This window comes from Canis lupus, chromosome 1 (genome assembly GCF_048164855.1).
Source record: "Canis lupus baileyi chromosome 1, mCanLup2.hap1, whole genome shotgun sequence".
In the NCBI taxonomy this organism is placed as follows: domain Eukaryota; kingdom Metazoa; phylum Chordata; class Mammalia; order Carnivora; family Canidae; genus Canis; species Canis lupus.
This window is the reverse complement of record NC_132838.1, coordinates 117,976,499-118,004,389: the sequence shown is the minus strand read 5'-3', so window position 1 is coordinate 118,004,389 and position 27,891 is coordinate 117,976,499. Positions and strand designations below refer to the sequence as shown.

At 61.1% G+C, this 27,891-nt stretch overlaps 2 protein-coding genes and 1 long non-coding RNA gene across 7 annotated transcripts; 2 read left to right on the top strand and 1 right to left on the bottom strand.

Annotated features, from left to right (window-relative positions):
* The first annotated feature begins 611 nt into the window (after positions 1 to 611).
* Positions 612 to 10,109, top strand: SCN1B (sodium voltage-gated channel beta subunit 1). 3 transcript variants are annotated; one of them, XM_072781451.1, is made up of 6 exons: positions 612 to 632; positions 3,274 to 3,440; positions 4,169 to 4,409; positions 8,856 to 8,997; positions 9,317 to 9,388; positions 9,475 to 10,109. In XM_072781451.1, exons 2-5 carry the CDS (start codon positions 3,333 to 3,335, stop codon positions 9,381 to 9,383), a joined length of 558 nt encoding a protein of 185 aa, XP_072637552.1. In that variant the 5' UTR covers positions 612 to 632; positions 3,274 to 3,332; the 3' UTR covers positions 9,384 to 9,388; positions 9,475 to 10,109. The 3 variants fall into 3 exon arrangements, with proteins under 3 accessions (XP_072637552.1, XP_072637563.1, XP_072637572.1); XM_072781462.1 differs by lacking the exon at positions 612 to 632 and adding an exon at positions 1,558 to 1,716; XM_072781471.1 differs by lacking the exon at positions 612 to 632 and adding an exon at positions 2,100 to 2,117.
* Positions 9,808 to 11,959, bottom strand: LOC140607106 (uncharacterized). The gene is made up of 2 exons (XR_012009269.1): positions 11,814 to 11,959; positions 9,808 to 10,195 (listed from the first exon to the last, which is right to left on the bottom strand). It is a non-coding gene; the product is annotated as an uncharacterized lncRNA (long non-coding RNA).
* On the top strand, positions 11,305 to 27,674 carry HPN (hepsin). Of its 3 annotated transcripts, XM_072781430.1 has the most exons (13): positions 11,305 to 11,449; positions 11,971 to 12,040; positions 17,419 to 17,520; positions 17,622 to 17,663; positions 22,349 to 22,478; positions 22,560 to 22,682; positions 22,793 to 22,833; positions 23,285 to 23,450; positions 23,553 to 23,743; positions 26,401 to 26,496; positions 26,684 to 26,826; positions 26,988 to 27,152; positions 27,330 to 27,674. In XM_072781430.1, the coding sequence occupies exons 2-13, from the start codon at positions 12,025 to 12,027 to the stop codon at positions 27,366 to 27,368; spliced, it is 1,254 nt and encodes a 417-aa protein (XP_072637531.1). In that variant the 5' UTR covers positions 11,305 to 11,449; positions 11,971 to 12,024; the 3' UTR covers positions 27,369 to 27,674. The 3 variants fall into 3 exon arrangements, with proteins under 3 accessions (XP_072637531.1, XP_072637523.1, XP_072637540.1); XM_072781422.1 differs by lacking the exons at positions 11,305 to 11,449; positions 11,971 to 12,040 and adding an exon at positions 12,365 to 12,958; XM_072781439.1 differs by lacking the exons at positions 11,305 to 11,449; positions 11,971 to 12,040 and adding an exon at positions 15,777 to 16,433.
* The last annotated feature ends 217 nt before the right edge of the window (positions 27,675 to 27,891 follow it).

Sequence of the window (27,891 nt, the reverse complement as noted above, 5' to 3'; positions counted from 1 at the left end):
TTGCTCAGCGGGTCTGGGCCAGGGGGTGGCGGGCAATCTGGAACTTCACCCTATCCATAACTGGAGGCCAGGACTTGAGCAGCCAGCCAAAACTCACTCCCACCCTGGTCCTGAGAGCCCCAGAGCCCCCACTGCCAACCTCTCCACCCACCACTGCTGGGGCAGGATTCCAGATCCACCCGAGGCCAACTACAAGACCCTGGGCGAGGGAGTGAGGCGCTCTCGGCCTCAGTTTCTTCTGTAAAATGGGGATAATAACTTGCCAATGTCGGGGAGGTAGAAATGGACCCAGCATATCGGAAGGGCTCTGGCATTGGCATTTATTCACTTGATGAATATTTACTGAGCACCTATCATGTGCCAGGCACAGTTCCAGATGCTGGAAACAGAGTGGTGTGTGAGACAGTGTCCTCACTTGGGGGCACCTTCTATCCCAGGGTTGGAGGGACAGGCGTGGAAGGAAGATCTATATAAAGGAGGAGTATAATGTCAGGTGGTGACAAGTGCGGTGGAAAAAAACAACGAAATGAGTAAAGTCGGTCAAGTGAGGGACAGGGGAGGCAGTTTCCTGGGAATGGACAGAAGACCTGAGGAAGGTGACATTGAAGCCAAGAGATGCGGGAGGAGAGGGCGTGAGTTACCAGGGGGAAGAGAGTGGTCCAGGCAGAGGGAAGAGCAAAGAGGGCAAAGGCCCTGAGGCAGGAATGAGTGTGGTGTGTTGGGGACAGCAGCAAGGGCCGGGACGGTGGTGGCGGTTGGGGGTGGCGTTATCAGAGCCCAGGGACCCTCCTCCTGAAACATGGTACCCCCGGGGACCCCCAGGGCAGCGGCTCTGGTTTAGACCCAGCACACCCCACCTGCTTGGGTGGAGTCTGAAGTACTCTTGGTGGCCCTGGCCTGACTCCCCCGCCTCACGCCCACTTGGGTTCCAGCACAGTGACCTCCAGGCCCAGATGTCAGGGATCTGAAGGCGAGGTCCGCTGGACGTCCCAGCCGAGTCCCCCTCCGGTCCCATGAGGATGACCTCCATAAACTGAGGTCGGCAGCCCTGTCCCCCAAACGCCCTCTAAGCCCTTCCGTGACTCTGGGGGGGTGACCTTTCCCAGACTCCGAGGCTGGGGGGGCCCAGAGCCGGGAGGGGTCGGGCCCCCCCACCCCGGCCACCCCCCTGCCCAGAAGCCGCCGTCCCTGCGCCACCGGGAGAGGCCGGTGCAGCGGGCGCCTCCCGGGCCGCTGCTGCAAAGGCTGGGCGGCCGCGCCCTCCCCCCGCGGTGATTCATCCCGCCCCCTCCCGCTCCTCCTCCCTCCCGGGCCGCCGCCGCCGCCGCCGCCGCTGCAGTGCGCAGGAGACCGCGGCCCGCGCCCCAGCGCGCCCGAGCCGGAGGGGCCGGGGTCGGCGCACCTGGCGGATGCGCCCCGCCGCGCGCGCCAGCGCAGCAGCCCGAGCAGCGGCCGCCCGAGCGGCGGGGATGCCCGGACGCAGGGCCCCGGGGCTGGGCCCCCGGCGGTAACCGGAGCGGGGGGGCCGCGCCCCCCCCGCCCCCCCGCCGGTCCCAGAGCCGCAGCTGCTGCGCCCGCGCGCTCCCGGGGACATTCTACTCGCCGCCCGGGCCCGCTGCCTCCTGCCCCGCCACTGATCCCGCGGCCCGGGAGGGGGGCGCAGCGCGCGGCGCGCCATGGGGACCCTGCTGGCCCTGGTGGTCGGCGCGGCGCTGGGTGAGCGCGGGGCGCGGGGCGCGGGGCGCGGGGCGCGGGGCCGGCGGCGGGGCGAGGGCCGCCCCCGGCCCGGCCAAGTCGGCTCCCGAAGTTGTGAGCGCGGGGAGCGGGGCGGGGGCCGGGGGCGCGCGGCGGGGGCCGGCCTGGCACGGCTCGGCGGCTGCGGGCGCCCGGCCGGGGGCGAGGAAACGCGGAGTCAGCTGCTCCCGGAGCCCCGCAGGCTGCAATGTGACACCCACAGCCGCGGGAGGGGGTGGGGAAGGCGGCGCCCGGAGACCGGGACGGGGGAGCCCGGGAGCCCGGGGGAGGGCGCGGGAGGCGCGGCGGCTCCGAGAGCTCCGGGGTGGCCCGGCGGGCCCGGGAGCGGGAGAGGCGGCGGAGGAGACGGAGAGGGCTGCGGGGTGAGCCCGGGGAGGCGGAGGAGCGAGTTAGAAAGCGGAGGGCCGGGACCCAGCAAACTTGGGAGAGGCAGGGAGAGATGGAGACACAGGTAGACACAGGGAGACACGAGTTTGAAAGGGACGGCCCGGTGCCGAGGGAGACCCCGAGAGGCCGTGTGAGCCTGGAAAGAGGACCCGCCGGGGTGGGCCCTTCCGAGAGACTCCCTAAGAGATAAAAAGTCCGGGGAGACAGACACAGAGGTGCTCAAGGAGTTAGAGACGGCAGCGGAGGAGGACCCCAAGTTCCCAAGATTGAGAGAGGAAGCCGCTGGGGGACAAAGAAACACCCAGGGCTGGAGCCCCAGAGGCGCAGCATTAGCTGGTGGGCTCTGGGCCTCGGCAAGTGGGTGGCAGGTAGGGATACGGAGGAGGCACCCAGAGGGACCGGAATCCAGCGGGGGTGCAAAGTCCCTGAGGCTGCAAAGAGCTCAGTGAGTTTCAAGAAGCTGAGAGGAGGTGGGAGAGGGGTGTGGAAGTGAGGAGCCCGGAGGGGAACGGGGGACAGAGGCCAGAGAGGCTGGGGAGGGGGTGTGTGACAGCCGAAACTGTGGGGCCGGGGAGCTGGGCAGGAGTTGGGGCCCCCCTGCCCCCCTGAGGCCTTGCCTTCTCCCACCCACCCTCTCCGGCTGGCTGGTTCTGCAGAGCAGTAGCGGCGCAAATGACTCGGCCGCCTTGAACTTCTGACACATCCAGAACTCTAGTCCCACCTAACTGCCGCCTACCGTGGGCAAGGGGACCTAAGAAGGGGCGCTCGGGTATCTACCTGGGCACAGAGCAAAGACTCCGAGTAACTGACCGCGGTGACAGCCCTGTTGTTGGGGAGGGGGGTTCCTGTGTGGCAGGCCCCCTGCTGGGGCTCACCTAACCTGTGGAATCTGCCCAGCAGCCCCTAGAGGCAGAGATGATCGTCCCCCTCACCTCACAGAGGGAAACTGAGGCCAGAGACGATGAGTGACTTGCCAAGGGCACACAGCAAGGGGCAGGGCCGGGCGTAGTGTCCATTCGCTGGAGGGGAAACAGATGGTTCCGAGCGCCCGAGAGCCAACAGCCAGTAAGCCTGGCATTGCCTCCAGGGCGACGGGTGCCCCTGCTCGACCTGAGCCCGCTGTCCCCACAGTGTCCTCAGCCTGGGGGGGCTGCGTGGAGGTGGACTCAGAGACCGAGGCCGTGTACGGGATGACCTTCAAAATCCTGTGCATCTCCTGCAAGCGCCGCAGCGAGACCACCGCCGAGACCTTCACAGAGTGGACGTTCCGCCAGAAGGGCACTGAGGAGTTTGTCAAGGTGTGTGGGTGCCTGGCACAGGTGTGGGAGGGGGCGGCTGCGTGGGCGCTGGTGGCAGGCAGGACCCGGGAGGGGCTGTCTGTCCGTCTTCAGCCATGTGCTATTAGCGGCGACCTGGATTCTGATTCCCGCTCCACCGCCGACCAGCTGGTGACCCTGGGGAAGGCGCTGAGCCTCTCTGAGCCTCAGTTTCCTCCTCGTAAAGATGGGCTGGCGATGGTCTCTGGCTCGTAGGCTTGGGTGGGGGTCGACCCAGCTGGTGCCGGTGGGGGGCACCGGGTAAGTGTCGTCGGAGTGACTGAGTCCCAGCAAGGACGACTCACAGAGTCATCGTGAGAGCAAAGCAGAACTCTCCTGACCTCCTTTGCGTGATGTGTATTTTGAGCTACAAGCGAGGGGGGCACCGTAAACCCGCAGGGCCCCCTGAGGCCCGGGGTCTGCGGTGGCTGGGAGGGGACACCTCTGTCCCTGCCTGAGGGAGAATGAAAGCCAGGAAGGCCGGATGGGGCTGGGAGGAGGGGCAGGGGGTGCGGAGGGGGCTGCTGCCGGAGGCCTATGTGTGCGTGTGTCAGGGCCAGGGACACAGGGCTGGGGGCAGGCCAGGGCACGATCCTAGCCCCCCGTGCCCTCCCTGCCCGAGGTCAGGGCGCCAGCTGTCTCTCTGAGCGGCAGGGCAAGGGGCGGAAAAGTCTGGGGGCTGCGGCCAGTGACCGGCCCGCTGCCCCCAGATCCTGCGCTATGAGAACGAGGTCCTGCAGCTGGAGGAGGATGAGCGCTTCGAGGGCCGCGTGGTGTGGAACGGCAGCCGGGGCACCAAGGACCTGCAGGACCTGTCCATCTTCATCACCAACGTCACCTACAACCACTCGGGCGACTACGAGTGCCACGTCTACCGCCTGCTCTTCTTCGAGAACTACGAGCATAACACCAGCGTCGTCAAGAAGATCCACATTGAGGTGGTGGACAAGGGTGAGTCAGGCGCTGCTGCCCCCTCGCCCCCGTTGCCCACTGGCAGCCAGATGGTGGGACAGATGGCAGGTAGGGGACAGCCTGGCTCCACGCCTGGGCCAGGCAAACGCCCACGGCAGCGGGGAGAGGGGGGTGCGGTGGGGAGCTGCACCTCCTTCCCCAGCCCCGGGGGCACCGGCTTCCCTTTCCTTTGAACCCGCGGCCAGGCCACACCAGGCCTCTCGCCTGAAAGTTCTGGGTGCAGAACTCGCCCACCTGTGCAGAGTTTCTCCTGCAGGTGCCTTCCTGTCTCCGAGGAAGGGCCGTCGGGTGGGAAGCAGGCTGATGATGGCATCCACCTCGCAGGCGCTGTGAGGATGGAGCAGTGCGCGGGGCCTCGGCAGTGGGGCTGACAGTGGAGGTTCCGACTGTCCGGGAGCTTCGGGCCCGCCTCCCTAGAGCAGAGCCCCTTAAATTCTGCTGTGCACCCGAGCTCCCGGGAGTCTTGCTAGTGTAGACCCTGACTCAGCAGACCCGGGGTTGGGCCCGGGCGAACCAATGCTGCAGGTCTGGGGCCACATTGAACAGCAAAGATCTCAGGCTATTTGGGGACATTTCATCATCTTGGCTCTAGCCGCCTTGGATCCCTTCTCTGAACCATCTTCCGAGGGGTATAAATTGGAACTTTCCAGGGCCCGAGGGCCCACTGGCTTAGAGTCAGGAAGATATCCCAGAACCTGAGCCACCCGAGTCCTGGCAAGCAACTCCCGTGGGGCCACCCGAACCAAGCATTGTCCTTCCTTCCCCCAAGAGGGGTGCAGGCCCACCCTCCTGGCTAGAGGCTGTTACTCTCCCCATTTTACAGATGGGGAGACCCAGGCTCAGGGAGGTGAGATTACGTGGCTGAGATCACAGAGCTGGGACCTGGATTTGAACCCAACCAAGCGTGTGTGACTGCGTGTCTGTTCTTGGCGTGATTCACTCTACTCTGCTGTCAGCCAGAGCCTGTGGGTTTCTCTTGATAATTAGCATTTTTTACGTTTGTTATCGAAGTTGATCCAGCAGGGTTCAGTGCAGGAGACAGCTATGCTTTGGTGTAGGTCACGATGCCGGGTGGGCGGCCACCCGTGGATGTGGAAGAGGGAGCCCTGCCCATGGGCGTGCCTGTGACAAGAAGCGCCCCCAAGTGCGGTGGTTTAACGAAATCTGCGTCAATCCTGCCTCCGGGATCGGTGCCCCGGGGAGGGGTCAGGAGCGTAGGGGGCCTGCCAGGTTCCTTCCGTGTGTCCCTCGCTTGGGGTGCTGTCCCCCTCTGCGGGGCGGAGGCTGGGGCTCAGGCTCGCCCAGGACCCAGCAGAGCCTCCGTTAAACACCATGTCCCATATTCTGTTACCTGCCCGCGCCCGTGTTCTTCACATTGACCAAGGGCAGAGAGCTCTTTCCGTCGTCTTCCCAGGGTCTAGGGGACTATCCAACATACTCTAGTGTTTTTTTTTTTAAGATTTTATTTATTTATTCATTATAGACACCCAGAGAGAGGCAGAGACACAGGTAGAGGGAGAAGCAGGCTCCATGTGGGAGCCTGATGCGGGACTCGATCCCGGGACTCCAGGATCACACCCTGGGCCGAAGGCAGGTGCTAAACCACTGAGCCACCCAGGGATCTCCTCTAGTGGTTTTTTATCCGCCCTGGTACAGTATTTTATATTACTGTATACTCTCCGATTTAACATTACCAAACATACAATAGTATTTTTATCGTAATCCATCATACTACAGGTTTTTTTTTTTAACATTACCCACCATGCTATAGTATTTTAGATTGATCATATTCTAGTAGTTAAAAGTTTTACTGGTTATACTGTATTCATCATCAGCCAGCGTACTCATCCCACCACAGTATTTCTTTCATTCCCCCCTGGTATGGTTGTACTGTTAGCATTGCCAGCCTGTTGTATTCTTTTATTATTATTGTTATTATTATTATTATTATTATTATTATTATCCACTCTCTCCCTGCATCCTCGGCATTACTCATCAGCTTATATTGCCTCCCGGTAATAACCCCAAGGAATGAATGGAGTCATTTCCAGAGGAGGGCCAGTGGGTGTTGGTGGTGAGCCCTTTACCGAGGCAGCAGAGCTGCAGAAGATGGTAGAAGCACCTAGGGCCCCCCAGCGTAGTGGAGCCGGCGGATGGGGACAAGAGGCCTGCTTCCACGTTGCATGTCTGCACTATGGGTGGGGAACGTCTTGAGGTGAAGCAGCATCCGAGGCCAGTGAGAAATCCTGCATGGGGGGGCAGGCTGCGGCTTCACACCTGGGGGCTGCCAGCTTTTGGAAGACTTGGGGGCTGTTGAAGAAATCAAAGTTCTCCCTGGAGGAGGTGCCTGGTACCCTCTGCGTGACCCCTCTGCCTCAGTTCCTCGTCAGTGAAGTGGGGCAAAGACAACCCCGCCTCCTGAGGTGTCTGTGTGGCTTGGTGGAGACTGCATTTGACATAGGGCACCCTTGACCGAGGGTGTCTTTGGCTGGGGTAGTTTCTGGAGCAGGTGAGAGCTCAGACCCTGCAGCCAGTTACACTTGGGGTTGAATCCTGGCTCCGAGTCCCATCCTGGCTGTGCATCCTTGCCCAGCACTGGCCCCTTTCTGAGCCTCGGTGTCCTTGTCTGGAAAATGGGCTACAGAGCCCTGCGGGTCACCGTCCTAATCTGACTGGGAGGGCCGAGGATAGCAGATTCCCTAAATCCGTTTGAGCACTGAATTCCCGGAGCAGGGTTGAGAATTCTGAAGAGGGGGGCTTTATCCAACATAAATCCAACTCCGTGTGATTCCTGAGGTCAGCTGACGCGGGAAGCCGGGACTCTCTCCTCGGGGCTGTTTCAGAGACTCAGGGCGATGCTCACGTACAGAATTTAGCAGAGAGCCTGGCTGAAAGCACGCATCCTCCGTATGAGACCCACTCCTATCTTTTGGATGAATGAATGAATGAACCAGGGAATGAATGATGTGTGGAGCCCTCTCTCTAGCTCCTCCGGGCAGAGAAGCAGGGGAGAAGCATCTAGCCCTGCACCCTCCCTCACCCTGGCCCAGAAAGCACCGGTGCCATCTGCATAGCGTAGGGCAGCAGAGGGTGCCCAAGACCATGTGAGGACAGTGGGGGAAGGCAACACGGAGGAATACGGAGTGGACACCTGTGAAATCCGGCCTAGGACGCCCCGGTGGCCTTTGCCTCTGGTTCCTTGGCTGAGCTCATCCCCTTCACAGTTTAAATTTAGGTGCAGTGAGAGGAAGCTGGCAATGGCAGGAGCCTAGTGCCGTGGAAAGGATAGAAGGTTTCCGGAAAACGTCAGTGAAATAGCCAGTACTTCGGCAGTGCCAACTGTGAGCACATCCATGCGTGTTAAGGATATTTTTTTAAAGATTTAATTTATTTTATTCATGAGAGACACGGAGAGAGGCAGAGACACAGGCAGAGGGAGAAGCAGGCTCCCCGTGGGAGCCTGATGTGGGACTTGATCCCAGGACCCCGGGGTCATGACCTGAGCTGAAGGCAGATGCTCAACCACTGAGCCACCCAGGCGTCCCCGTGTTCAGGATATTAACTTGTTCTCTCTTCCCAGCAGCCCTGTGAGGAGGCATGGGTGTTATCGCCTCCATTCTATAGAGGGGGAATTAAGGCTCAGAGAGGTGGAGTCATTTGCCTAAAGTCACACAGCTAATAAGAGGCAGAGTCAGGATTTGAATCCAGCCCCCAGAGTCCCCTGCTCTTAACTACTATGCTGTACTGCTCCAATAATAGCAGTAACCATACTATTAACATCAGCAAACATTTATTGAGCGCTATCTATATGCCAAACACCATTCTAAGGATTTTTGAAGTGTATTTAATTGTTACAACACTCCCCAGGAGATGCTGTGGTTATCAGCTTTTCACAGATGGAGAAAACTCAAACCCAGAGAGGGTGAGTCACTTGCCCAAGGTTACGCAGCCGGCAAGTGGCAGAGTCGGGATCTAAACCCGAGCCTTCTGGTTGCAAAGCTACAGCTCTTGGGCGCCTCCAGTCAGCTGAATGGCACAGATGCCCCCTCAAGCCACACAGGGAGGCAGGTTGAGGGGGGTCCCAATGCCCACTGGAGGCTGGTTATAAGAATCACAGTAATGGGGCGCCTGCCTGCATGGCTTGGTCGGTTAAGAGTCCCACTCTTGATCTCAGCTCAGGTCTTGATCTCAGAGTCGTGAGTTCAGGCCCTGCACTGGGCTCCACGCTGGGTGTGGAGCCTACTTAGAAAAAAAAAAAAAAAAAAAAGAATCACAGTAACAACCCAATGACTCTGGGGAAGCAGCATGGTCCTATTCACAGACCAGGCCCAGAGAGGCCAGGCCACTCGGCCAAGCAAGTTCGGGGCACTTCACGCCGCCTGCCCCTGGCCCCGATTGCCACCTAACCCTGCCTGGCCCTTGCAGCCAACAGAGACATGGCGTCCATCGTGTCGGAGATCATGATGTATGTGCTCATCGTGGTGTTGACCATATGGCTCGTGGCAGAGATGGTTTACTGCTACAAGAAGATCGCTGCGGCCACGGAGGCTGCTGCACAAGAGAACGCGTGAGTGGGGTCGGTGGGGAGGGGGTCAGGTGACCTAGACACCCAGGCTCCCCAGAGGGCTATGTTTGTTATCCTGGGTGGGTAAGGTTAGGACCCAGAGTCTGACCCCCCTCCCAGTCCCCTCCTCCCTCACACTCAGGGCTCCAGGCCCCAGCCTGGACTTCTTGTGGATCCCTAGGAGTCCGGCCTGCAGTCCCCTCCTCTCTCTAACTCCAGAACGCCATGCGTCTGGGGCAGAGACCCCAGCCCTGCTCAGGTTCCTGGGGGTGGGCCAGACTGCTGAGGAGGGTCACTGTACACCCGGCCTTTGCCCCCACAGCTCGGAATACCTGGCCATCACCTCAGAAAGCAAGGAGAACTGTACGGGTGTCCAGGTGGCCGAATAGCCCTGGTAAGGAGGTGGGTGGGCAGCGCCGGAGGGCCTGGGCGGGTGTCAGCCCACTGGGTCCCTGATACCTGTCTCTCCCTCATCTTTAGGCCCTGGGCTCCATCTCAAGGAAGAGCCAGCCCTAATGGGGAACATCTGGGCACGGCCTGCCCCCAATGGGGGTTGGCCATTCTTGGGCCTCTACGAGCCTCAGAGTCCTGCCAGCGGAACCGCCTGGGTGGGAGGGGGCAGGGGGCTTGGCTCACACCCCCAATCCGGCCTACTTCCTCCTGCCCCATTGCCCACCCACGCCATGCATGATGGGTAAAGCAATATTGCCGCTGCCCCCGCCCCTGCTTCTGCTGCCTGTTCAGGAGGGGGGCGGTGAGGTGGGGGCAGCGGCTCCGCACCCCTCCTTCTTGCTGATTTGCACACATCGGCCGCTTCAGATGCACACTACTGGGGCCCAGCCTCCCCCTGCCCCCCTCCCCTGCCCGGCAGGGGTCGTGATGGGCTGGCACAGTTTGGGGCAGGGGGTTCTGGGACCCACTCCGACCCCCAGCAACATTTGCCCTCCTTCCTCTGGCTGGACCTGGGGTCCCCCTCCCTGTGATGCACTCTTGCCCCAGCCCAACCCTGCCCTCTCTCACCAGCCTTGGACTGTGGCCACTTAGAAGGGCCCATTCAGCCTCTTCTCTCTTCACACAAGTAGTTTTGTTCATGAAATAAAGATTCTTGGACTTGACTCATAGTCTCTCTTGTGAGCCCTGTCACCCTCTACGCCCCCAAATCCGAAAGCCTCCGTGTTCCCGGGGACCGTCCTCCGGGTCTCTGCCCAGGTTCAGAGAAAAGGATGGAGAAAGAACAGGTGGGTGAGTCTCACCCTCCTCAGGGCGCAGCCTCTTAGCACTTGATTGGTGGGGAATGGGGGAGTCGTTAGCTCAGTGGGGACCATGAGGGGTGTGGGAGGGTGGGAGGGGGCCAGAGGGGAGCCCTGGAGGCAGCTGGGGGCGGCAGGGCAGGGAAGGGCCTGTGGAGGGAAGGCAGGAGTTTGGGTGGTCTGCGTGTTCCTAGCAGGGTGGCTCTCTGCTGCCTTGGGGGCTGGGGAGGGGGAGGGAAGGAGATGAAGATGGGGGGAAGAGGAGCCCCCCAGCATGACCCCCTGCAGGAGGCTGTGGCTCTGCGTGGGGCGAGCGTGGGGCGAGCAGCTGTGGTCTGTGTTTGGGTGCGTGGCTGTCCACCAGCAGGTGTCTGGCAGTGACCCTTGTGTGTCTGGGTGTTTATCTGGCCCTGGGGTCTGACGTGGATCCCTCCGGGCTGCTGGCGGGACAGCGTGTATCTGCCCGGCCGCTTCCGGCCCCTTGGCCTGGACCTCAGCACGCCCTGCTGCCTTTTCCGGGCCAACCCCCCCCCCCCCCGCCGCCCCCCCTCGCCGTGTGCGGCTTCCAGGCTCCAGAGGTCACCGCTGCGGCCAGTCGCTGCCAAAGCAAACCAGCCCCCGTGACTTGTAGGAAGGCAGCTGGGGGAGGGGAAGGGGCAGAGGCTGGGCCGGAGTTGGGGGAGGGGGGTCTGGGGCCAGGGCCCGCGGGACCGGGACCGCCTGGCTCGCGAGCTGGACGGGGCGGCGGTACCGGGCAGGGCGTCCGAGGGGCCCGGGGCACAGGGAGGGGGTCGGGCCTGGGCTGGGCCGGGTGGGGGGACGGCAGGGGCCGGTGGGGCGTGGGGCGGTGGTCCCCGACTCCCTGCAGGCCCGAAGGCCCGCCCTTGGGTGCTGAGCACCCCCGGCTGCGCGGGCTGCCCAGACCCACCCTGCGCACACCTGGGCCCCCACCCGCCCGCCGCGATCCCGCCCCGCCAGCCAGGTGGCCTCCGGCGCCCCGGCCGTGGCCCTGCCCCTCCCCGCCCCTTCCCCCGCCTCCGCCCGGCCCCCTCCTCCTCAGGTGAGGCCGCCAGGCCTAGCAGGCCCCACGCCGCCGCCTCTGCCTCCGGGCCACCGCCGCGGGGCCACCATGCTCCCGCCCAGGCCTGGAGACTGACCCGGAGAGGGCACTATCTCAGCTCCGCCCCCACCTGCCGGACCCCAGGGTAAGCACCGGGCCCTGCCTTCCAGGCCCAGGGCAAGGGTCCCGTCACCCCCACCCCACCTAATGCCCAGCTCCCCAGAGAGGGCTTCCCCGAGACCCAGGAGGGGGGCTCTCGACCTCTCTCCCCCAGGACCTGGGAGTTCCAGCCCCCCTGCCTCAGACTCAGAGATTGGGTCACCTCCCCGCTCAGACCCCAGACTCTGGGCCCCTCCGCCCCTCCTCCCACACACCCAGGGGTTGGAGCCCCCAGATCCCTCTCCCCAGGGGTCCTGGCCGCCGGGATCTCTCTGCTCCCCCAGGCCCAGGCAGGGGGCCCCCCACGCTGCGAATCCAGGCGTTCCCCTGGCTGCTGGTCGGACACTGACCCCATCCTTGAACCCAGCCCGGTCTGCGTCCGTGATCACGGCGTGCTCTGGCCGGGGCCCAGTCCCTGCAGCCTCCCTGGATGGGCGCCGGGGCCGGGGGGCACCGGGGCTGGGCTCGGCTCCCCCAGGCCCTGCCTCTCTGTCCGTCTCCCCACAGGTCCCACCCCGGCCCGGGAGGTCAGCCGGGGAATCATTAACAAGAGGCCGTGACATGGCGGAGAAGGAGGGTGAGTCCCCTAGTAGTTTAGGACGAACCATTGGTGCCCCGAGGATAATCGCCTTCGCGCAGAATCACGATCGCTATTGCTCTTTTGTAACAGAGCGATTTTATTTTCAATTACCTAAAGCTGAGGTTTTTTTCAGCTTCTTTCCCCTGAGTCCCTCCCGACTTGGGCTCTGCCTGGCGCCCCTCCCTCTGTGCTCTGCTCCCAGCCCTCTGCCCCCTGAGAGCCCCCTCTCTCTGGCACCCCTCGGGGCCATCCCCACCCCCTTCTACAGTCTCCTCTGCCTGATTAACTATTAACCAAATCTTCTGTGGGGCTGTGCCACCACTTGCCTTCCTGCTATCCCGTATGACCTTCCTGGCTCCTTGCCTCAGTTTCCCCTCACACCCAGTGACTCCTCAGCTAACCCTGTCCCCCACCTGGAGCTAAGGTGGGAAGACCAGCGACCACGGTTCTGGACACAGACTCGAGCTGAACGCACAGGCCTGTATTTGAATCTGCTTCTGCCACTTTTTTGGCTGTGTGATCTTGTATAAGTGACGTCCTTTCTCTGGGTTTCAGTTTCCCCCCCGGGGTCCAGCATGGGTCCTCATGCTACCTGCCTAGCTACTGACAGGGGTTGCTGGGAGCACAGAACGCACACAGGGCACCAGTGTGGGGCTTAGCATGTAAAACCCACGCTGTGAACCAGAGCTGTCATGACAGAGGTCGGCCAGCTTGGTGTCTAGGGGCCCCAAGACCCCCACCGATCCTAGACCCTCCTCCCATCTCTCCACACTGCGGGCAAAAGAGCAGAGGGAGGACTTTGGACTCGGCCAGGATGGATGGAGAGGGGAGAGACCGCAGAGAAACCACTCCAGGAACAAGGAGAGAAAGCCCCTGCCCGAGTGGCTGGCACGGAAGGGCTCTGGGCAGGCCCTGGTAGGGGCTCCCTGGGAGCCAGCTGGAGGGGCCTGAGCGGGGGGCAGCCTTTCCCTCCTGCCCTCTCCAGCGGGGGCTGGCTCCCTCTCTTCTTCCTGGAACCAGGCTAGCTGGGTTCAGTTCCAGGTGGTAGCAGTGTCGAGCTGGGCAGCCCTGGGCAAGCAGCTTCCCCTCTCTGGGCCTCAAGTTTTCGTCTGTAAGACGGAGGTGGGGTGAATGCGCACCTCCGGGTGGCTGAGGATTTAAAGGGCATGGTTGGCAGGGAGAGCTGGGTGTTTGGCCGGAAAGATCAGTGGGGATGACTGGCCCAGGCCTGGGGTCTCAGCAGTTAGCAAGCCCAGCCATGGCCCAGAGCAAACCCAGCACCCTGCCCCGCCCGCCCCCCGTGGCTCAGGAGCGAGCACTGCCCTTGCCGAGCAGGTGGGTGCAGAGCCTGGAAACTTAGGGACGGACGATTTTCCTCCTGGAGCGGACTGAGGGAAGCCTCCGCGGCCGGGGGCCACGCGCGAATGAACCGGGGAGAAAAGCGGGTCGTGGCCCGAAGGATGGCCAGAGCTGGTCTGGGAGCGGAGAGAATGAGGCCGAGGGGGGTGCCCCGCATCCCCAGGCGGCTCGGCCCGGTTCTCTGGCCGCGTCCTGCTGCCGGGGCTGGAGCCAGCGATCAGACCTGGACCCAGATGCCGAAAGCTTCTGGTGCTGTGCCAACTTGCCGGGTGACCAGGGGCAGGCGGCGGCCCCTCTCTGGGCCTCCCCTCCTCAGCGGTAAACCGAGGATGGCCACAACGTTACCTTCCTTCTCACCCCCCCGGTGCAAGGACGGAGGAAAGTGCAGGACGGGGCCAGGGCCGGGCTGGGAAGGACCCGATTCTGAGAGCCGCGGCTGCCGTTGGTGGTGGCTTTGAAGTGTGCCCAGGGCAAGGTTCTTGGTGCTCCCCGGAGGACTTGGGATCAGAGGGGGTGACCCCTGGGTTGGCACTCAAGGTGAGCAGGGAACGGGTAGCCAGGCAGAGGGAAGAGCGTGCATAAAGCAGGGCTGCCAGGTGTGCAGAGGCCCGCGGATACTGCGGGTGTTCCCGGGGGTCCTGTGGGAAGCTGAGAGTGCCCAGGGGAGCGAGGTGTCCAGGACTGTTTTTGGTGGCAGGCCTGTGGTGCCCTGGCAGTGCCGGGTGTCTCCACCAGGTGGCGGTGGTCATTCTTTGTTTCTCTGGTTCTGACTGGTGGTTTACAAGTCCGGTGGTGGTTTGGGTTGCTTTTTGGAAGCACCATCAGGTGTCCGATCGGGACCCTCAAGGCTGTCTGGGAATTCAGGGAAACATAGGTCCAACCCCCAGGTCTCTAACGGCCCTGCTTATATCCTAGAAAAGCTGACACCCCAGGGCTGGGGGCCTTAGACTCTGTCTTGGGGACACCGGGAGTCATGGAGGGGTCTAGGTAAAGAAGGGACAGGGTGGATTTGGTGTTTAGGAAGATCCTCAAGCTTCCCTGTGGAGGCTGGACCAGAGGGGAGGCTGAGTCCTGGGCTTGGGTGGGGCTGGGTGTGGGCAAGGAGAGGGTGGACAGGAGGTGCTCAGGAGGCCTGCAGGCTGGGGGGGCTGGCAAGCTGTGGTTGTGGGGAGGTGTCCTGCAGAGAGGGGACAGTCCGGAGGATGAGGGCCTCTGAGATGGAATCTGGGGATTTGGGGGGGGACGTTGAGGCCAGTATAGGACCTGGGGAATGCGAAGGACCCAGAGGATTCCAGGGAGAGGCATCTATGAGGCTGCAGGGCAGAAAATGGAAACTGAGGCTGTGGAGGTGTGTGAGACAGGCGTGGGAGCAGGGGGCATGTGGGGGAGGAGGCCACGTCCCACCCTACGAACTCCAGGTTTCAGGGAGTGGGAAGAGGGTCAGTGGATGGAGAGGCAGAAGGAAAATCGGACGCATGTGCTGTCCCAGAGGCCGAAGCAGAGAGTGTCTTCAGGAAGCTGGGGTTGGGTACGACGAGGGCTGAGCCGTGAGCTATTGACTGACCGGGGTTTCAGAGACAAGGAGCCAAAGGTGTCACCTCTGAGAGGTTTGCAGCCGGGTGGTGCGGACAGAACACCTAAGGTCAGGGCAGCCTGGTGCCCTTGAGGAGCCTCGGGGAGAAGCTGGGCAGGCTGCTCCCCGGGAATCGCGGCAAGGATGCTGTCCCCACCGTGGGGACACTTCTGGCCTCGGGAAAGGCGTGCAGTGAGGATGCCTCTCACGCCGGAGGACCCAGAGTGAGAACACTTCCCGTCCTACCAGGGCACCTGTTTTGGGGTTGCCCGAAGCCCCCAGATCCAGAGGGCGTGGAAGGAGGTCCTTCTCACCCCAAGAGACACGGAGTGGCAGTGCTTGCCACCCCAGCACGCACGCCGACGCCCCTAGGCTGGGTGGGCTCCGGGTGGCCCAAAGCCCTGGCAGGCACACCTGAAAACAAAGGGACCAGGACCAGCCTGATGGCTGCAGGAGCCAACACCTGAAACCAGGAAGATGGCTTGGGGCACAGTTGGCAGGAGGGCGGAGGCCCGGCCTGGCCTGGGCCCCTGCGGCCTCTTTGGAGGGAGGGTGTGTTTGTTTTCTCATGCCTTGCCGAGAACTGCTGGCCTCTCAAATTCTTAAGTCGCCCAGACAGTGGCCGTCCCAGGAAGATCCTGGGCCAGGTCCTGCTCCATTCAGGGTGCCGGTCTGGCCCTGTGCCCACCAGCTGTGGTGCCAGACGCAGGTGGGAGCGCTCGGACTCCTGCCGCCCTGCGGAGGCCGCGCAGGTGCCAGGGGGCAGTCGGGGGCACGCCAGGCCCAGCTGAAGGCTCCTAGGAGCCCTTCTTCCTTGGCTCTCCCACAGACCCTTATCAAGGGGTTGGCTTTCAGTCCCCGGGACCCCTGTGGCCCTGGGCATAAAAACCCCCTTCCCTTCAGGCCACCCGGCCTCCCTAGCGGATCCCAGCCCAGGTCCCTACCTTCCCACCTTCCCCAAACTCATGCCCTTCTGGCCGCATCAGTGGTCTCTCTCTCTCTCTCAAACAGATCATGCTTATCCTTGCCCCCGGGCCTTTGCCCGTGCTGTTCCCTCTGCCCTCAGTGCTCCTCCTTGAGATCTTTGCACGGCTGCTCTCACCCTTCAGGGTTCAGCTCAAAAGCCACTTCCTGGGGAGGCCTCCCCTCAGCGCTCCACAGAAGCCACCTGCTGCCCCCGACCTGCATTATTTTCTTCATAGGCTTTGCCACCACCTGGAAACGATCAAGTGTGTTTACTTGTTTATGTTTTCCCCTCAAACTTACACGTGTGAGAATGCGAGCCCCGGAGCGCCCGCATCTCATCTGTCTTGGGCTGTGTCTTCTGAGCCTAGTATGGTGCCAGGGACAGCAGCTGCTCAGCAGGACAACGAGGGAACAAAGCTCCATTTTACCAAGGAGGACACTGAGGCCCAGAGAGGCGAGGGGTATCGCCCAGGAGCACCCAGCTCTCATGATGTAAAAGCACTTCTTGAGAACTTGCTCCCTGCCAGGCATTATGACAAGGAGAGGGAGCAGGGCCTCTATGTGCTCCTATGTGTGGGTCCCAGTGCGCGTGTCCCCGGGTCCAGGGCTCAGCACTGCCTCCTGCTGGCTGAATCACCACCAGGAGCATGTGACTCTCCTCTGAGCCTTAGGATTCCCTGGCCAAAAAATGGGAATCCTCCCCCCAAATGAGGACTGTGCTTGGGAGAACAAGCCTGTGATAAGAGTTTGGCTATTAGGATGTAAGAGAACCTTAAAGTAGTCTTTTTAGAGGTGAGTGTGGGGTGGATGCCCATTAAACAGACAAGAAAGCTAAGGTTCAAAGAGCTGATGCCACCTGCCCAAGGTCCCAGGTTCGGGAGGGCTAAGGCCACTATTTTTAAGTGAGGCTGGCCAATTTTCAAATTTGGGTCCTTAACATCCAGGGGGCACATTTGACCTCGGAGCTGGGTCTTGCGGCGGGTATGGGGGGGTAGGGGGGGAAATGGATGCCCAGGGACAGAGGAAGTAGAGCAGCAGAGAGAGAGAGTGACAGAGTGGTGAGGACACCCCGAACAGCAGGGAAGTGAGCTGCCAGGAAGGCAAAGGTCAGGGGTCGCGGCCCCTGAGAGGCTCCCAGAGCCTCTGAGTTAGTGGAAATGAGAGGTTCAAGAAGAGATGGTGCAACGGGACAAGGACATAGCGAAGTGCAGTGTCCCCGGGAAGAGAAAGGCCGCAAGCCAGGCATGCGGGCGGGCAGGTGGCAGCAGTCCCAGCCACGCCCCTGCCCAGCAGGAAGCCTCCGGGAGCCGGACACCTGGTCGCCCGCACAGTAGGGGAGGGACGGCCCTGCCAACCCTGGGCCTGAGAAACCGGGCCACGGTAGCCCTGGGGGGCAGGGCACGGCTGGCCCCAGTGCCCCGACGTGGCGGTGACGAGGACAGGCCTGGCAGTGGCCCCGGCATGGTGTCTGTTGCAGGTGCCCGGACTGTGCCATGCTGTTCCGGACCCAAGGTGGCAGCTCTCACTGCAGGGACCCTGCTGCTCCTGACAGGCATCGGGGCAGCGTCCTGGGCCATTGGTGAGAGTGGCCCCTGCGCCTCTACCCTCCCCTGCCCGCCCCCCCGCCCCCCGCAGCCCCCTGCCTGCCCGCCTGCCCTCACCTGTCTGCCTTCTCTGCAGTGACCTTCCTACTCAAGAGTGATCAGGAGCCGCTGTATCCGGGTGAGTAAAGGGGGCCGGGAGCCTCGGGGGAGCCCTGGAGGAAACCTGTAGCCGGTGGGGGCTCAAGGGACGATTTCTGAGCGGCTGCGCAGGCAGGGGCCGACGCGCCAGTGGTTGGAGCGCCCAGGGACTGAGCACCTGCTCCGCGCCGCCGGCCATTCTAGTATTTTCTAGACTATAAATGCACTCCCCCCAACCCCCCCATCAGGGCCTCATGAAGTTCATAAGTCAGGGAGTCAAAAACCACATTTTAAAAAGCACGAAGGAGCCTAGATTAGAAATGACCGCAGCGCATCTCCTTTGGGGCGAAAACGTGGTGTTAACCTTTCGTTCCGGTTCTGCGCGAGCCGCGCTGTTGCTCTCTCCATTTTACAGATGGGGAAACTGAGGCTCGGGGCCATGCTTTGGTTTGCTCATTCAGGGCTAGGTCGTAAAATGTAAACACGTGTCCCCTACCGGGAGGCATGGTCAGAACCTATTGGCGAGCTGCCGTATGAGTTCGGCGACCCCTTCTAGTTCTCCGGGGGTGGGGGGCGGCTGCGGCTATGACCCCCATCTACAGATGTGGAAAAGTGAGACCAGAGAGGACTCGCGGCTGGGAGGTGAGGAGGCCGGGAATAGCTGCCAGACGGGCGGCGGAGCTGGGTCTGCTCGCAGCTGAGAATGAACGGCCACGCTAATAATAGATGCGGAAACTAAATGTGGAATGAATGGATGAATTTTCCCGGGCCCCAGCCCCCAGCTGCCGGTCCGTGGCCCAGCGCAGCGGGAAGAAAGGGGGAGCTGGGTGAGGGGATGTGTTTCTCACTCCCAGGAGCCTCCTCCAATTCCCTAAAGGACTCAGCTCGCGCTAAGAAATGAAAATCCAGACAAGGAAGCCTCCATCAGCGCTGGTCACCATCCCGGCACTCAGAGCATTTACAGGTGCCAGGCGCAGGCCTCGGGCCTCTCCGGTTTCGGTTCATTAAACCCTCCCAAAAGCCCATTTTAACACGGGGAGACTGAGGCAGAGAGGCCCGGTGACCGGCCGCAGGCGTCAGAGCCAGTAGGCGGTGCTCTGGGATCCGAACCCAGGCCGCCTCGATCTCTGCAGAACGCTACACTCTGCTGTTTCTCAAGAAACGGCCAAGCCACTTGCCTTCGCGACGGCTGCCACCTGCCAGGCCCGCGCTGTGCCCTTGGCTCCAGAGCCCTGCGAATTCGGACCTGTCCTCATCACCCCCGTTTGGCAGACGGGGGACACTGAAAGCCCAGTGAAGTGAAGTGACTTGCCCAACATCAGGGGCTGCGGAAGTGGCGGGCACAGGCCAGGGAGCTTGGGGGGGGTCACACCCTGGAAAAGCCGCTCCGTCGCTCCCCACTACCCCTGGGCTAAAATCCCCCCCACCCCTGCAGGCTCCAGGCAACCTGGGTGCAGACCCCTCTTCTGCCCTCTCCTCGGGCTTGCTGCGGGCGCCCTCTGGGGTCCAGCCTGTGGGCCGTGCTCATGCCCTCCAAGGGCCCTCCTGGCCCCCACCCCCACCCCCACCCCGTCTTTGCTTAGCACCTCTTTCCCGCTCACGCCCAGAAGCGGTTTGGAAGTTCTGCACTGTCACTGCTGAGCTCTGCGGCCTCATCCCAGTCCTGCCTCTCCGGGTCCCAACATCCTCACCCGTGAGCTGCGGGGGGCGGGGGGAGAATGAGAGATGAGGCACTGCTTGGCTCCCAGACACTTGGCAAGTGTCGCTTTGGGGTCTCACCACCTTCAGGCTTTAACTCTCCTGAGCAAGGCCTTCTTGCACCCCTAGGCCCCACGGTCCCCCCCACCACATGGCCATGCCCGTTGCCGGGGTAAGAATCCTCACACCTTACGTCGGGTGAATTTTAGGAGGGCGGGGCCACTTCGTTTCCTGCCCCCAGACGGTGTCCCACATGTGGGTGCTCGGGAAGTCTTTGCTCAACCAACAAGCACAGGCAGGTCGCCGAGACGAGCTAACCTGTCCTTGGCCTCCAGCTAGACAGTAACTAGGCCGTGAATCAGACTCCGCTCCGGCCAACGCCAGCAGTGCTGCCCTTCAGTTCTGCTTGGGTTTTCCAAAACTGTTGGGAAATTACCAAACAAAAACAGCCCCCAAACTATATCCCCACCTCAATTTTTTCTGGGACTTTTCACACCTCTAAATATATCAGACAATTTAGTAAGCAAACCAGGTGACCCAGAACACAGTATTATTATTGCATGTGTGTGTGCAAATTATACAAACAAGAATAAAGAGTTGAAAGGTGAGAAACAGAGGCAGAGAATGGTGCCTTTAAAGTGGGTGCCTCTCTCAGTGGGTGAGAATGTGCCTTTAAAAATAATGGGGGGGCATTTGATACCCTGTGCCCCTCCCTCCCCCAACACATATCCATAGAGTGATCCTTTTTCCCCCTAAAATCTCACCCTATTGGGAATACTTGGGAGCTCTTCACCCCCAGTTTCAAACCGCAAGTCTTGGTCTTGGAAATCGGGGGCGAGGGTTGGGGGGGCTGCGATGGAGGTGAGGCAGCCAGGAAGCAGTCAGCTGCAGGTTAGCGGAAGTCACCCCAGAGGCTGTCCCAGGGGCCCCCACGCAGAGCTTGGGGTCTGGAGCGCGCAGGCCTCAGCGCAAGTCCTCTCTGCTTCTCACTCGCTTGGTGATGTTGGGCAAGTCACCCCACCTGTCGAGCTTCGGGCTCCTTCCTCTGATCAGAATGGGGATGGCCTGGCCTCGGGGTGGCGCAAGGCAGGGAGAACTCGAGGCAGGGGGTGGGACACACAGCAGATTCCCTAGACCTCCTGCCTCCCCTGTCCCCCCAGATCTGTGCGCCGAGGGAAGACCGCTCAGTGCGGGTGTGGCCTGGTCAGCTTCCTCCTAAGAGGAATGTGCTCTGGGGCGCCAGCCATGCAGGAGGCTCAGGGGAATAGGACCGAGGGGCCGCAGCTGGCCTTTCCCCAAACCTCCTGCTCCTCCCTCCCCCATCCTGCTCCACGGGGCTCCATCCTTCTGTGCTCAGGCCAAACACCGTGTGTGGACTTGTCCTTGATTCCTCTCTTTCCTTTATGGCCCCATCCAAACTGTCAGCTCGACCCGCAAAATCTCTCCAGAGTCTCAATTCTCACCGCCCCCGCTGCCCCAGTCCTGGCGGGGCCTCCATCGTGCCTCCCTGGGCCCCCTGCAGTCGGCTCCCCGGGGCCTGCAGCCAGAGGGTCAGGGCCCTGCTGGCTCAGAGCCTCCCTTGGCCGCACCTCGCACCTCGCTCCGGGGAGAGGCAAAGTCCTGGTGTGGACCTGGCCCCCTCCCGGCTCATCTGGCCCCGGCTCCCTCCGCTCGGGCCTCCGTGCTCCTCCTCCCGGACGCCAGCAGCCCGGGCGTCTCTGCACCTGCAGTTCCTGTGGCCTAGTTCTCTGTTCCCTCACCTACCTTCACGACTCTCTCCCCCGCTTCAGATCTCTGTTCACACCCCCCCCCCCGCCCCCGCCGCCTTCTCAGCGAAGCCTTCCCTGCCCGCCCATGGGAAATGGCAAGTTCTCCCCCATGCCGGTCAAGCTAGGTTTGTCTCCCTGGCTCCTTTTTTTTGGACACACCGTCTATTTTGCTTACTTGTCCCCTTCGTTACCCATCTCACCTGCTGGCCCTTGAGTTCCGCAGGGCGGAGGGTTGTGTCTGATTTGTTTATTGCTGTGGTGATCGGTTTCATTGCCCAAAATAGAGCCTGGCGCATCCTGAGTGGTAAATGTAAATAAATAGGGCTGGGGTGTGGGAAGGGGTCCTCTGGCCACCGGTGGGGAGCAGCCAGTGAGGGGCTAAGGGGGTGGCTTGATCCTCTTGCTGCCTCCAGCATCACCTCACACAGGGCTGGGTATGGGGTATCGATGTCTAGTTAACGCTTATCCGAGTGAGTGAATGAACGAATGAGTGAATGAATGAATACTATATCCTCAGCTCAGAGAATTGCACTTTAGCGTATTCAAGGCTCGGATAAGTCCTGCAGAAAAGATCGTTCGTTCGTTCTTTCTTTCTCTCTCTTTCTTCTTTTTCTTTCTTTCCTTCCTTCTTTCTTTATTTTCTTTCTTTTCTTTTTTCTTTCTTTCTTTCTTTCTTTCTTTCTTTCTTTCTTTCTTTCTTTCTTTCTTTCTTTCTTTCCTTCCTTCCTTCCTTCCTTCCTTCCTTCCTTCCTTCCTTCTTTCTTTTTCTTCTTTTCTCTTCCTTTATAAAAGTTTCTAGGGCATCTGAATACTTTGGCAAACTGATGAGTCTGTTAGTCCAGGGTCTTCGGGCTGCCTAAGACAAAAGGAGAAAATAAACCGGTTAAACAAAAAAGGGAAACGATTGGCTCACGTATCCAACAATTCTGGGGGGCTTTTGAGCCTGGCTCCATCAAGGGGCAGGCATCTCTTGGCTTTCCTCCACGTTGGCTTATTTCCCCTCATGGGGGCAAAGATGGTCCCCGGCGGCTCCAGCCTCACACGCCATCCTCCTGGGAGCGCGGGTGAAACCGCTCTCGTCTCGTCCGATGTCCGATGTCCGATGTCCCTGCGGAGGGCCCGCCGCGAGGTCCCCGGGGTCCCGCCCCCAGCAGGTGCACCTGGCGCTCCGATGGGCCCCGCGTGGAGCCTCAGGCCTGGCCCCCCGCCCCGGGGCGCGGCGGGGAGGTGACCAGGCGGCCGTCCTGTCACCCTGCAGTGCAGGCCAGCCCTGCCGACGGCCGGCTCATGGTGTTCGACGACACGGAGGGCACGTGGCGGCTGCTGTGCTCCTCGCGCTCCAACGCCAGGGTGGCGGGCCTGAGCTGCGAGGAGATGGGCTTCCTCAGGTACCGGCGGCCCGGGTGGGGGAGCGGACGGGCGGGGGGCGGGCGGGGCGGGAGGAGCAGGCCTCACCCCTGCCTGCCCAGGGCCCTGGGCCACTCGGAGCTGGACGTGCGGACGGCGGGCGCCAACGGCACGTCGGGCTTCTTCTGCGTGGACGAGGGGAGGCTGCCGCTGGCCCGGAGGCTGCTCGAGGTCATCTCCGTGTGGTGAGGAGGGCCGCGGCCCGGGGCGCCCATCCCGCCCCCCCCAGGGGCCCTTCCTCCCGTCCTAACTGGCCTCCCCTTTGTTTCTGCCTCTGCCCCTGTTTCTCTCCCAGTGACTGTCCCAGGGGCCGTTTCCTGGCTACCGTCTGCCAAGGTGAGACCTTGAAACCCAGAACCTTCTTCCTGGGACCCCTCAGGGCGGAGCCATGTCCTATTGGATGCCCCCTCCTCCCCACACCCACACCCATCATATCCTCTTATCTTACAAGGATGGAGCTGTGTCCTCTGGGACCCCAGGGTGGTGCGGCCATGTCCCCATAGGGTCCCAAAGATGGGACTGTGTCTTTTTACTCCCCTAGCTGGGCCCATGCTCCTGGAGACCCCCCAGGTCAGGGTCTCGTCCCATCAGACACTCCACCACCACGACTGGCCATATCTTCTTAGATTCTATGAGGATGGAGCTGTGTCCCCTGACTCCCAGGGTGGCAGGTCCATGTCACCTCAGTCCCCCAAAGCAGGCCATGTTCCTATAGGTCCCCGGGGATGGGGCTGTGTCCTGAGGTTCCAGACCCTCCCGCCGCCCCTGACTCCGCCTCCCCCCACAGATTGTGGCCGAAGGAAGCTGCCTGTGGATCGCATCGTTGGAGGCCAAGACACCAGCCTGGGCAGGTGGCCGTGGCAAGTCAGTCTTCGCTACGATGGAGCACACCTCTGTGGAGGGTCCCTGCTCTCAGGAGACTGGGTGCTGACAGCCGCCCACTGCTTCCCCGAGTGAGTGTCCCCCACGGCCCTGAGCGGGAGAGGCAGGGGACAGGGGAGGTGAGAGAGGCTGCGCCCAGGCAGCTGCCACTCTCCTCTCCTCTTCCCCGGTAGGCGGAACCGGGTCCTGTCTCGGTGGCGAGTGTTTGCCGGCGCCGTGGCCCAGGCCTCACCCCATGGCCTGCAGCTGGGGGTGCAGGCAGTAGTCTACCACGGGGGCTACCTCCCCTTTCGAGACCCCAACAGTGAGGAAAACAGCAATGACATTGCCCTGGTCCACCTGTCCAGCCCCCTGCCCCTCACAGGTAAGTCTGGGGGATGAGCCTTGGCCTGGGGACTCTAGAGGCTGGAGGGACAGAGCACCGAGCCATAGGACTCCATGGTGATGAGAAAAACGATCTTGAGGGGACACAAAGTAGGCGTGCACTCGATAGGTATGGCTGGTATAGCCGCTTTGGGAAACCACCTGGCAATTCCTTGAAAAGTTAAACACAGAGTTACCCTTTGACCCAGCTGTTCCACCCCGGGGTACATGCCCGGAAGAGATGAAAACACGTGTGCACACCGAATCTTATACACAGATGTCCACGGCAGCTCTATTCACAACAGTCAAAAGTTCGAAGCAACCCAGACGTCTGTTTAAATAAATTAACAAAACGTGGCAAATCTACCCAATAGAATAATATCTGGCCATAAGAAGGAATGATGGAGTCCTGACCCGTGTACACAACGGATACACCTTGCAAATGTTGTGCTGAACCAAAGAAGTCACACACAAGAGGCCACTACCGATTCCATTTATAGGAAATGACCAGGATTGGGGGATCTGGAGAGAGAAAGTAGTAGATTAGTGGTCGCCAGGGGGCAGGGGTGCTAAGAGGTAAGGGGGGAGGATGGGGACGGGGAGGTTGGGAGGTGGTAAGTAAATAACACAGAATTTCTTTTGCGGGTTGAGGGGTTGATAAAAATGTTCTAAAATCGGCGGTGCCAACGGTTGCACCTTCCTATCGCCAGGTAAGCACCCTGACTCTCTACCTGTGAACCCTCTAAAAACCATCGACTTGTACACTCGCAGGGCGCCAGCTGTCTGGTGCGTGAATTAGGGCTCAGAAAAGCTGTTACCAAACAACCAAACCAGTTCCGTGAAATGGAAACTTTTACCATCTATGAATGAGTCCGAGAGGGAATCAGAAGCAATTCCCTCTGCGGGTCCCTGGAGCATTTCCTTGCTCTCGGTCAGAAGGACTCCCTCGGGGGCCAGGATGGCTTTGGCGCTTCTGCGTCGCCCACCTTTGGGTAGCGAGCAGGCCCTGGGTCACCGTGCGACCGCGGCACTAATAAAAGCAAGGCCGATGAAGTCGTAACACGACGGGGGTGAGCCTCCGGGTAGCAGTGTAATAAGGAGGTGGTTCAGTAAAACGCTATCCCAGTGATGATCTGCGAACACCAGCACTTGCACACACACACACACCCCGTGTGCCTGGCGCTGTTCTCAGCGTGCCCCGAGCCTGCGCACACTAAGCCCCCACGGCACCCCGGGAAGTGGGGTGGCGGGTGGGGGGTCCTCTTAGGATCCTGTTTTCCCACGCGGTGGAAGGTTTGCGTTCTACTTCTTTTTATGGTTATTTTCTTTTGACTGACCCGTGTTACCGGTTTTCCATCGAAGGGGATGATACACATTTTTCTTTAAAATGAAACAAACCCTTGTCTTTAGGGAGGGGTTACAAATAAGGAAGTAAAGAGGTGTCCACGGAAGCCCAGCGGGAGGCTTGGGTGTGAGGCATGGGGCTGAGAGGGTAAGGGCATAGGATTTGGGATCAGATTCAAGTACTTGCCAGCTGTGTGATCCTGGGTGTGTGGCTTCGCCTCTCTGTGCCTCAGTTTCCCATATCCATTAAATGACTTCCTAGGGTTATCATGACGATTAAAAGGGTGAGATGAGGAGCACCTGGGTGGCTCAGTTGGTTAAGCGTCTGCCTTGGGCTTAGGTCATGATCCTGGAGTTTTGGGATTAAGCCCTGCATCAGGCTCCCTGCTCAGTGGAGAGCCTGCATCTCCCTCTACTCCTGCCCCCCTGCTAATGCTCTCTCTCAAATAAAGAAATAAAATCTTTTTAAAAAAATATTTTATTTATTCACTCACGGAAGACACACAGAGAAAGAGGCAGAGACACAGGCAGAGGGAGACGCAGGCTCCATGCAGGGAGCCCGATGTGAGACTCGATCCCGGGTCTCCAGGACCACATCCTGGCCCGAAGGTGGTGCTAAACTGCCGAGCTAACCAGGCTGCCCATAAAAATCTTTTTTTTTTTTTTTTTAAAAGGAAGGTAGTATAAGTAAAGAGCTTATAGCGATGCCAGCACATAGTGAGCACTGTTAATATGAGCAGTCATCGCCGTTATCGTTTATTACTATTACTAGTTAGGGGCGCACTTCCTATTTGCCAGGCGTGCCACTCAGGGCTTTACCAATTTCTCACCACAACCTCCGAGGAAAGCGATGATTCTGTCCATTTTATACCTGAGAGCTCAGGCCCGTGGAGTCAGCAGCAGGCGGTAGACAGAGCTGCCCGGACCTCCGGTGTGGGTTGGGCACTGCACAAGGACATGCCACCGTAGGGGCGCCATTCTCACTGTTGCTGGGGTACACCTGGGTATCTGTCACAGTGATTTTCTGACAGACGGAAGCCGAGTATCTAAAACTAGGGATGCCTTTTTCTATGTCTTACCAGAGCGCCTGCTAGGCGGGGGCGGCGGCCTGTGGGCCTGGGTTAAGAACGCAGGCTGGGGAGCCAGGCCCGCAGGTTCAGGTTCTCCCTCTGTCACTGACTCTGGGACAAGGGCCTTGGCTTCGTTTCCGCCCCGTGAATGGGCCCCGAGCTCCGGATGGCGGGGGTGCGCGGTGAGCCCCCGGAGGGTGGCAGCCCCCGCCGTGGCTGAGCAGACGCGCCGTGTCCCCCGCAGAGTACATCCAGCCCGTGTGCCTCCCGGCGGCCGGCCAGGCCCTGGTGGACGGCAAGATCTGCACGGTGACCGGCTGGGGCAACACGCAGTACTACGGTGAGTCCCGGCCTCTGCCTGCGGCGCCGGCGTTCGGGGGACCGGGCTGGGCTGGGAAGGGCTGTCCGGCCGGTCGGACGCTTCCAGGTCCGGGGGCCCGGGGCCGTGAGAGCCCGGGCGGGCCGCAGCAGGGCGGGGCGCCGCGCCTGTCCCCCAGCTTCGGCCAGCCTTGCCCGCACACCCCCAGGCCAACAGGCTGGGGTGCTCCAGGAGGCCCGAGTCCCCATCATCAGCAACGAGCTGTGCAACGGCCCCGACTTCTACGCGAACCAGATCAAGCCCAAGATGTTCTGTGCCGGCTACCCCGAGGGCGGCATCGATGCCTGCCAGGTGTGTGGGCAGCCCCCGCGCTGCCACTGCGGGGCGGGGGTGGAGGCGCGGGGCAGCGGGGGCGGGGGGGGGGTCCCTATCTCAGGGCCCCCGGCCATCCAGGAGGGCCTCCCGGATGCCCTCTGGGCTTCCAGCCAGGCCACCCCTGCCCCCGCCACCAGGGCGACAGCGGCGGCCCCTTCGTGTGTGAGGACAGCATCTCTCGGACGCCACGTTGGCGGCTGTGTGGCATCGTGAGCTGGGGCACCGGCTGTGCCCTGGCCCAGAAGCCAGGTGTCTACACCAAAGTCAGTGACTTCCGGGAGTGGATCTTCCAGGCCATAAAGGTGATGGTGGGGCCCAGATGGGAGCCAGGGGGCGGGAGGGAGGAGGCCTGCGTTCTGGCCAGAAGGGGGGCGCCCCAGGGAACAGAGGGGTTTCAAAGGGCTTCTGGGGAGGGGAGGTTAGCTGTGGGACTGGGGGAGCCTCTCAGACCTCAGAAGCCCCCAGTTGTCTTTCCGCAGACTCACTCCGAAGCCAGCGGCATGGTGACCCAGCTCTGACCTGTGGCTTGTCCTTGATGCGCACGCCTCCAGGGCCCAAGTTCACCTAGGTGGCTCCGGCCCCACCTGGTGGGTTCACCCTGGGCCCGGAACGGGACATTTTTCTTCTTGGGCTGAGCCCACAGGCCCAAGGATACCCTCCCTCCAAGGCTCCTCCTTCCACAGTGGCGGGCCCACTCAGCCCTGGGACCACCTGAGACTCACCCTCCTGACCCCCATGTAAATATTGTTCTGCCATCTAGGGACCCCATCTAGGTGCCCCTGATGACAGGATGCTCTTTAAATAATAAAGATAGTTTTGATTAACATGGCCTCTGAGTTTGCAAACAATGAGGACAGCAATGAGGACATTTGTCGGGGAGGGAAGAGAGAAATTAGGGACTGGCCCACATCAGGCAGGGAGCATTATTCTCCAATTCCCCACTGGCTGAAGAGAAAAAAAAATTTAATTGGTTCACTTAACTGAAAATGCCCTGGAGCAGGCGGCTTCAGGTACTGCTGGATCCAGCTGCTCAAATATTTT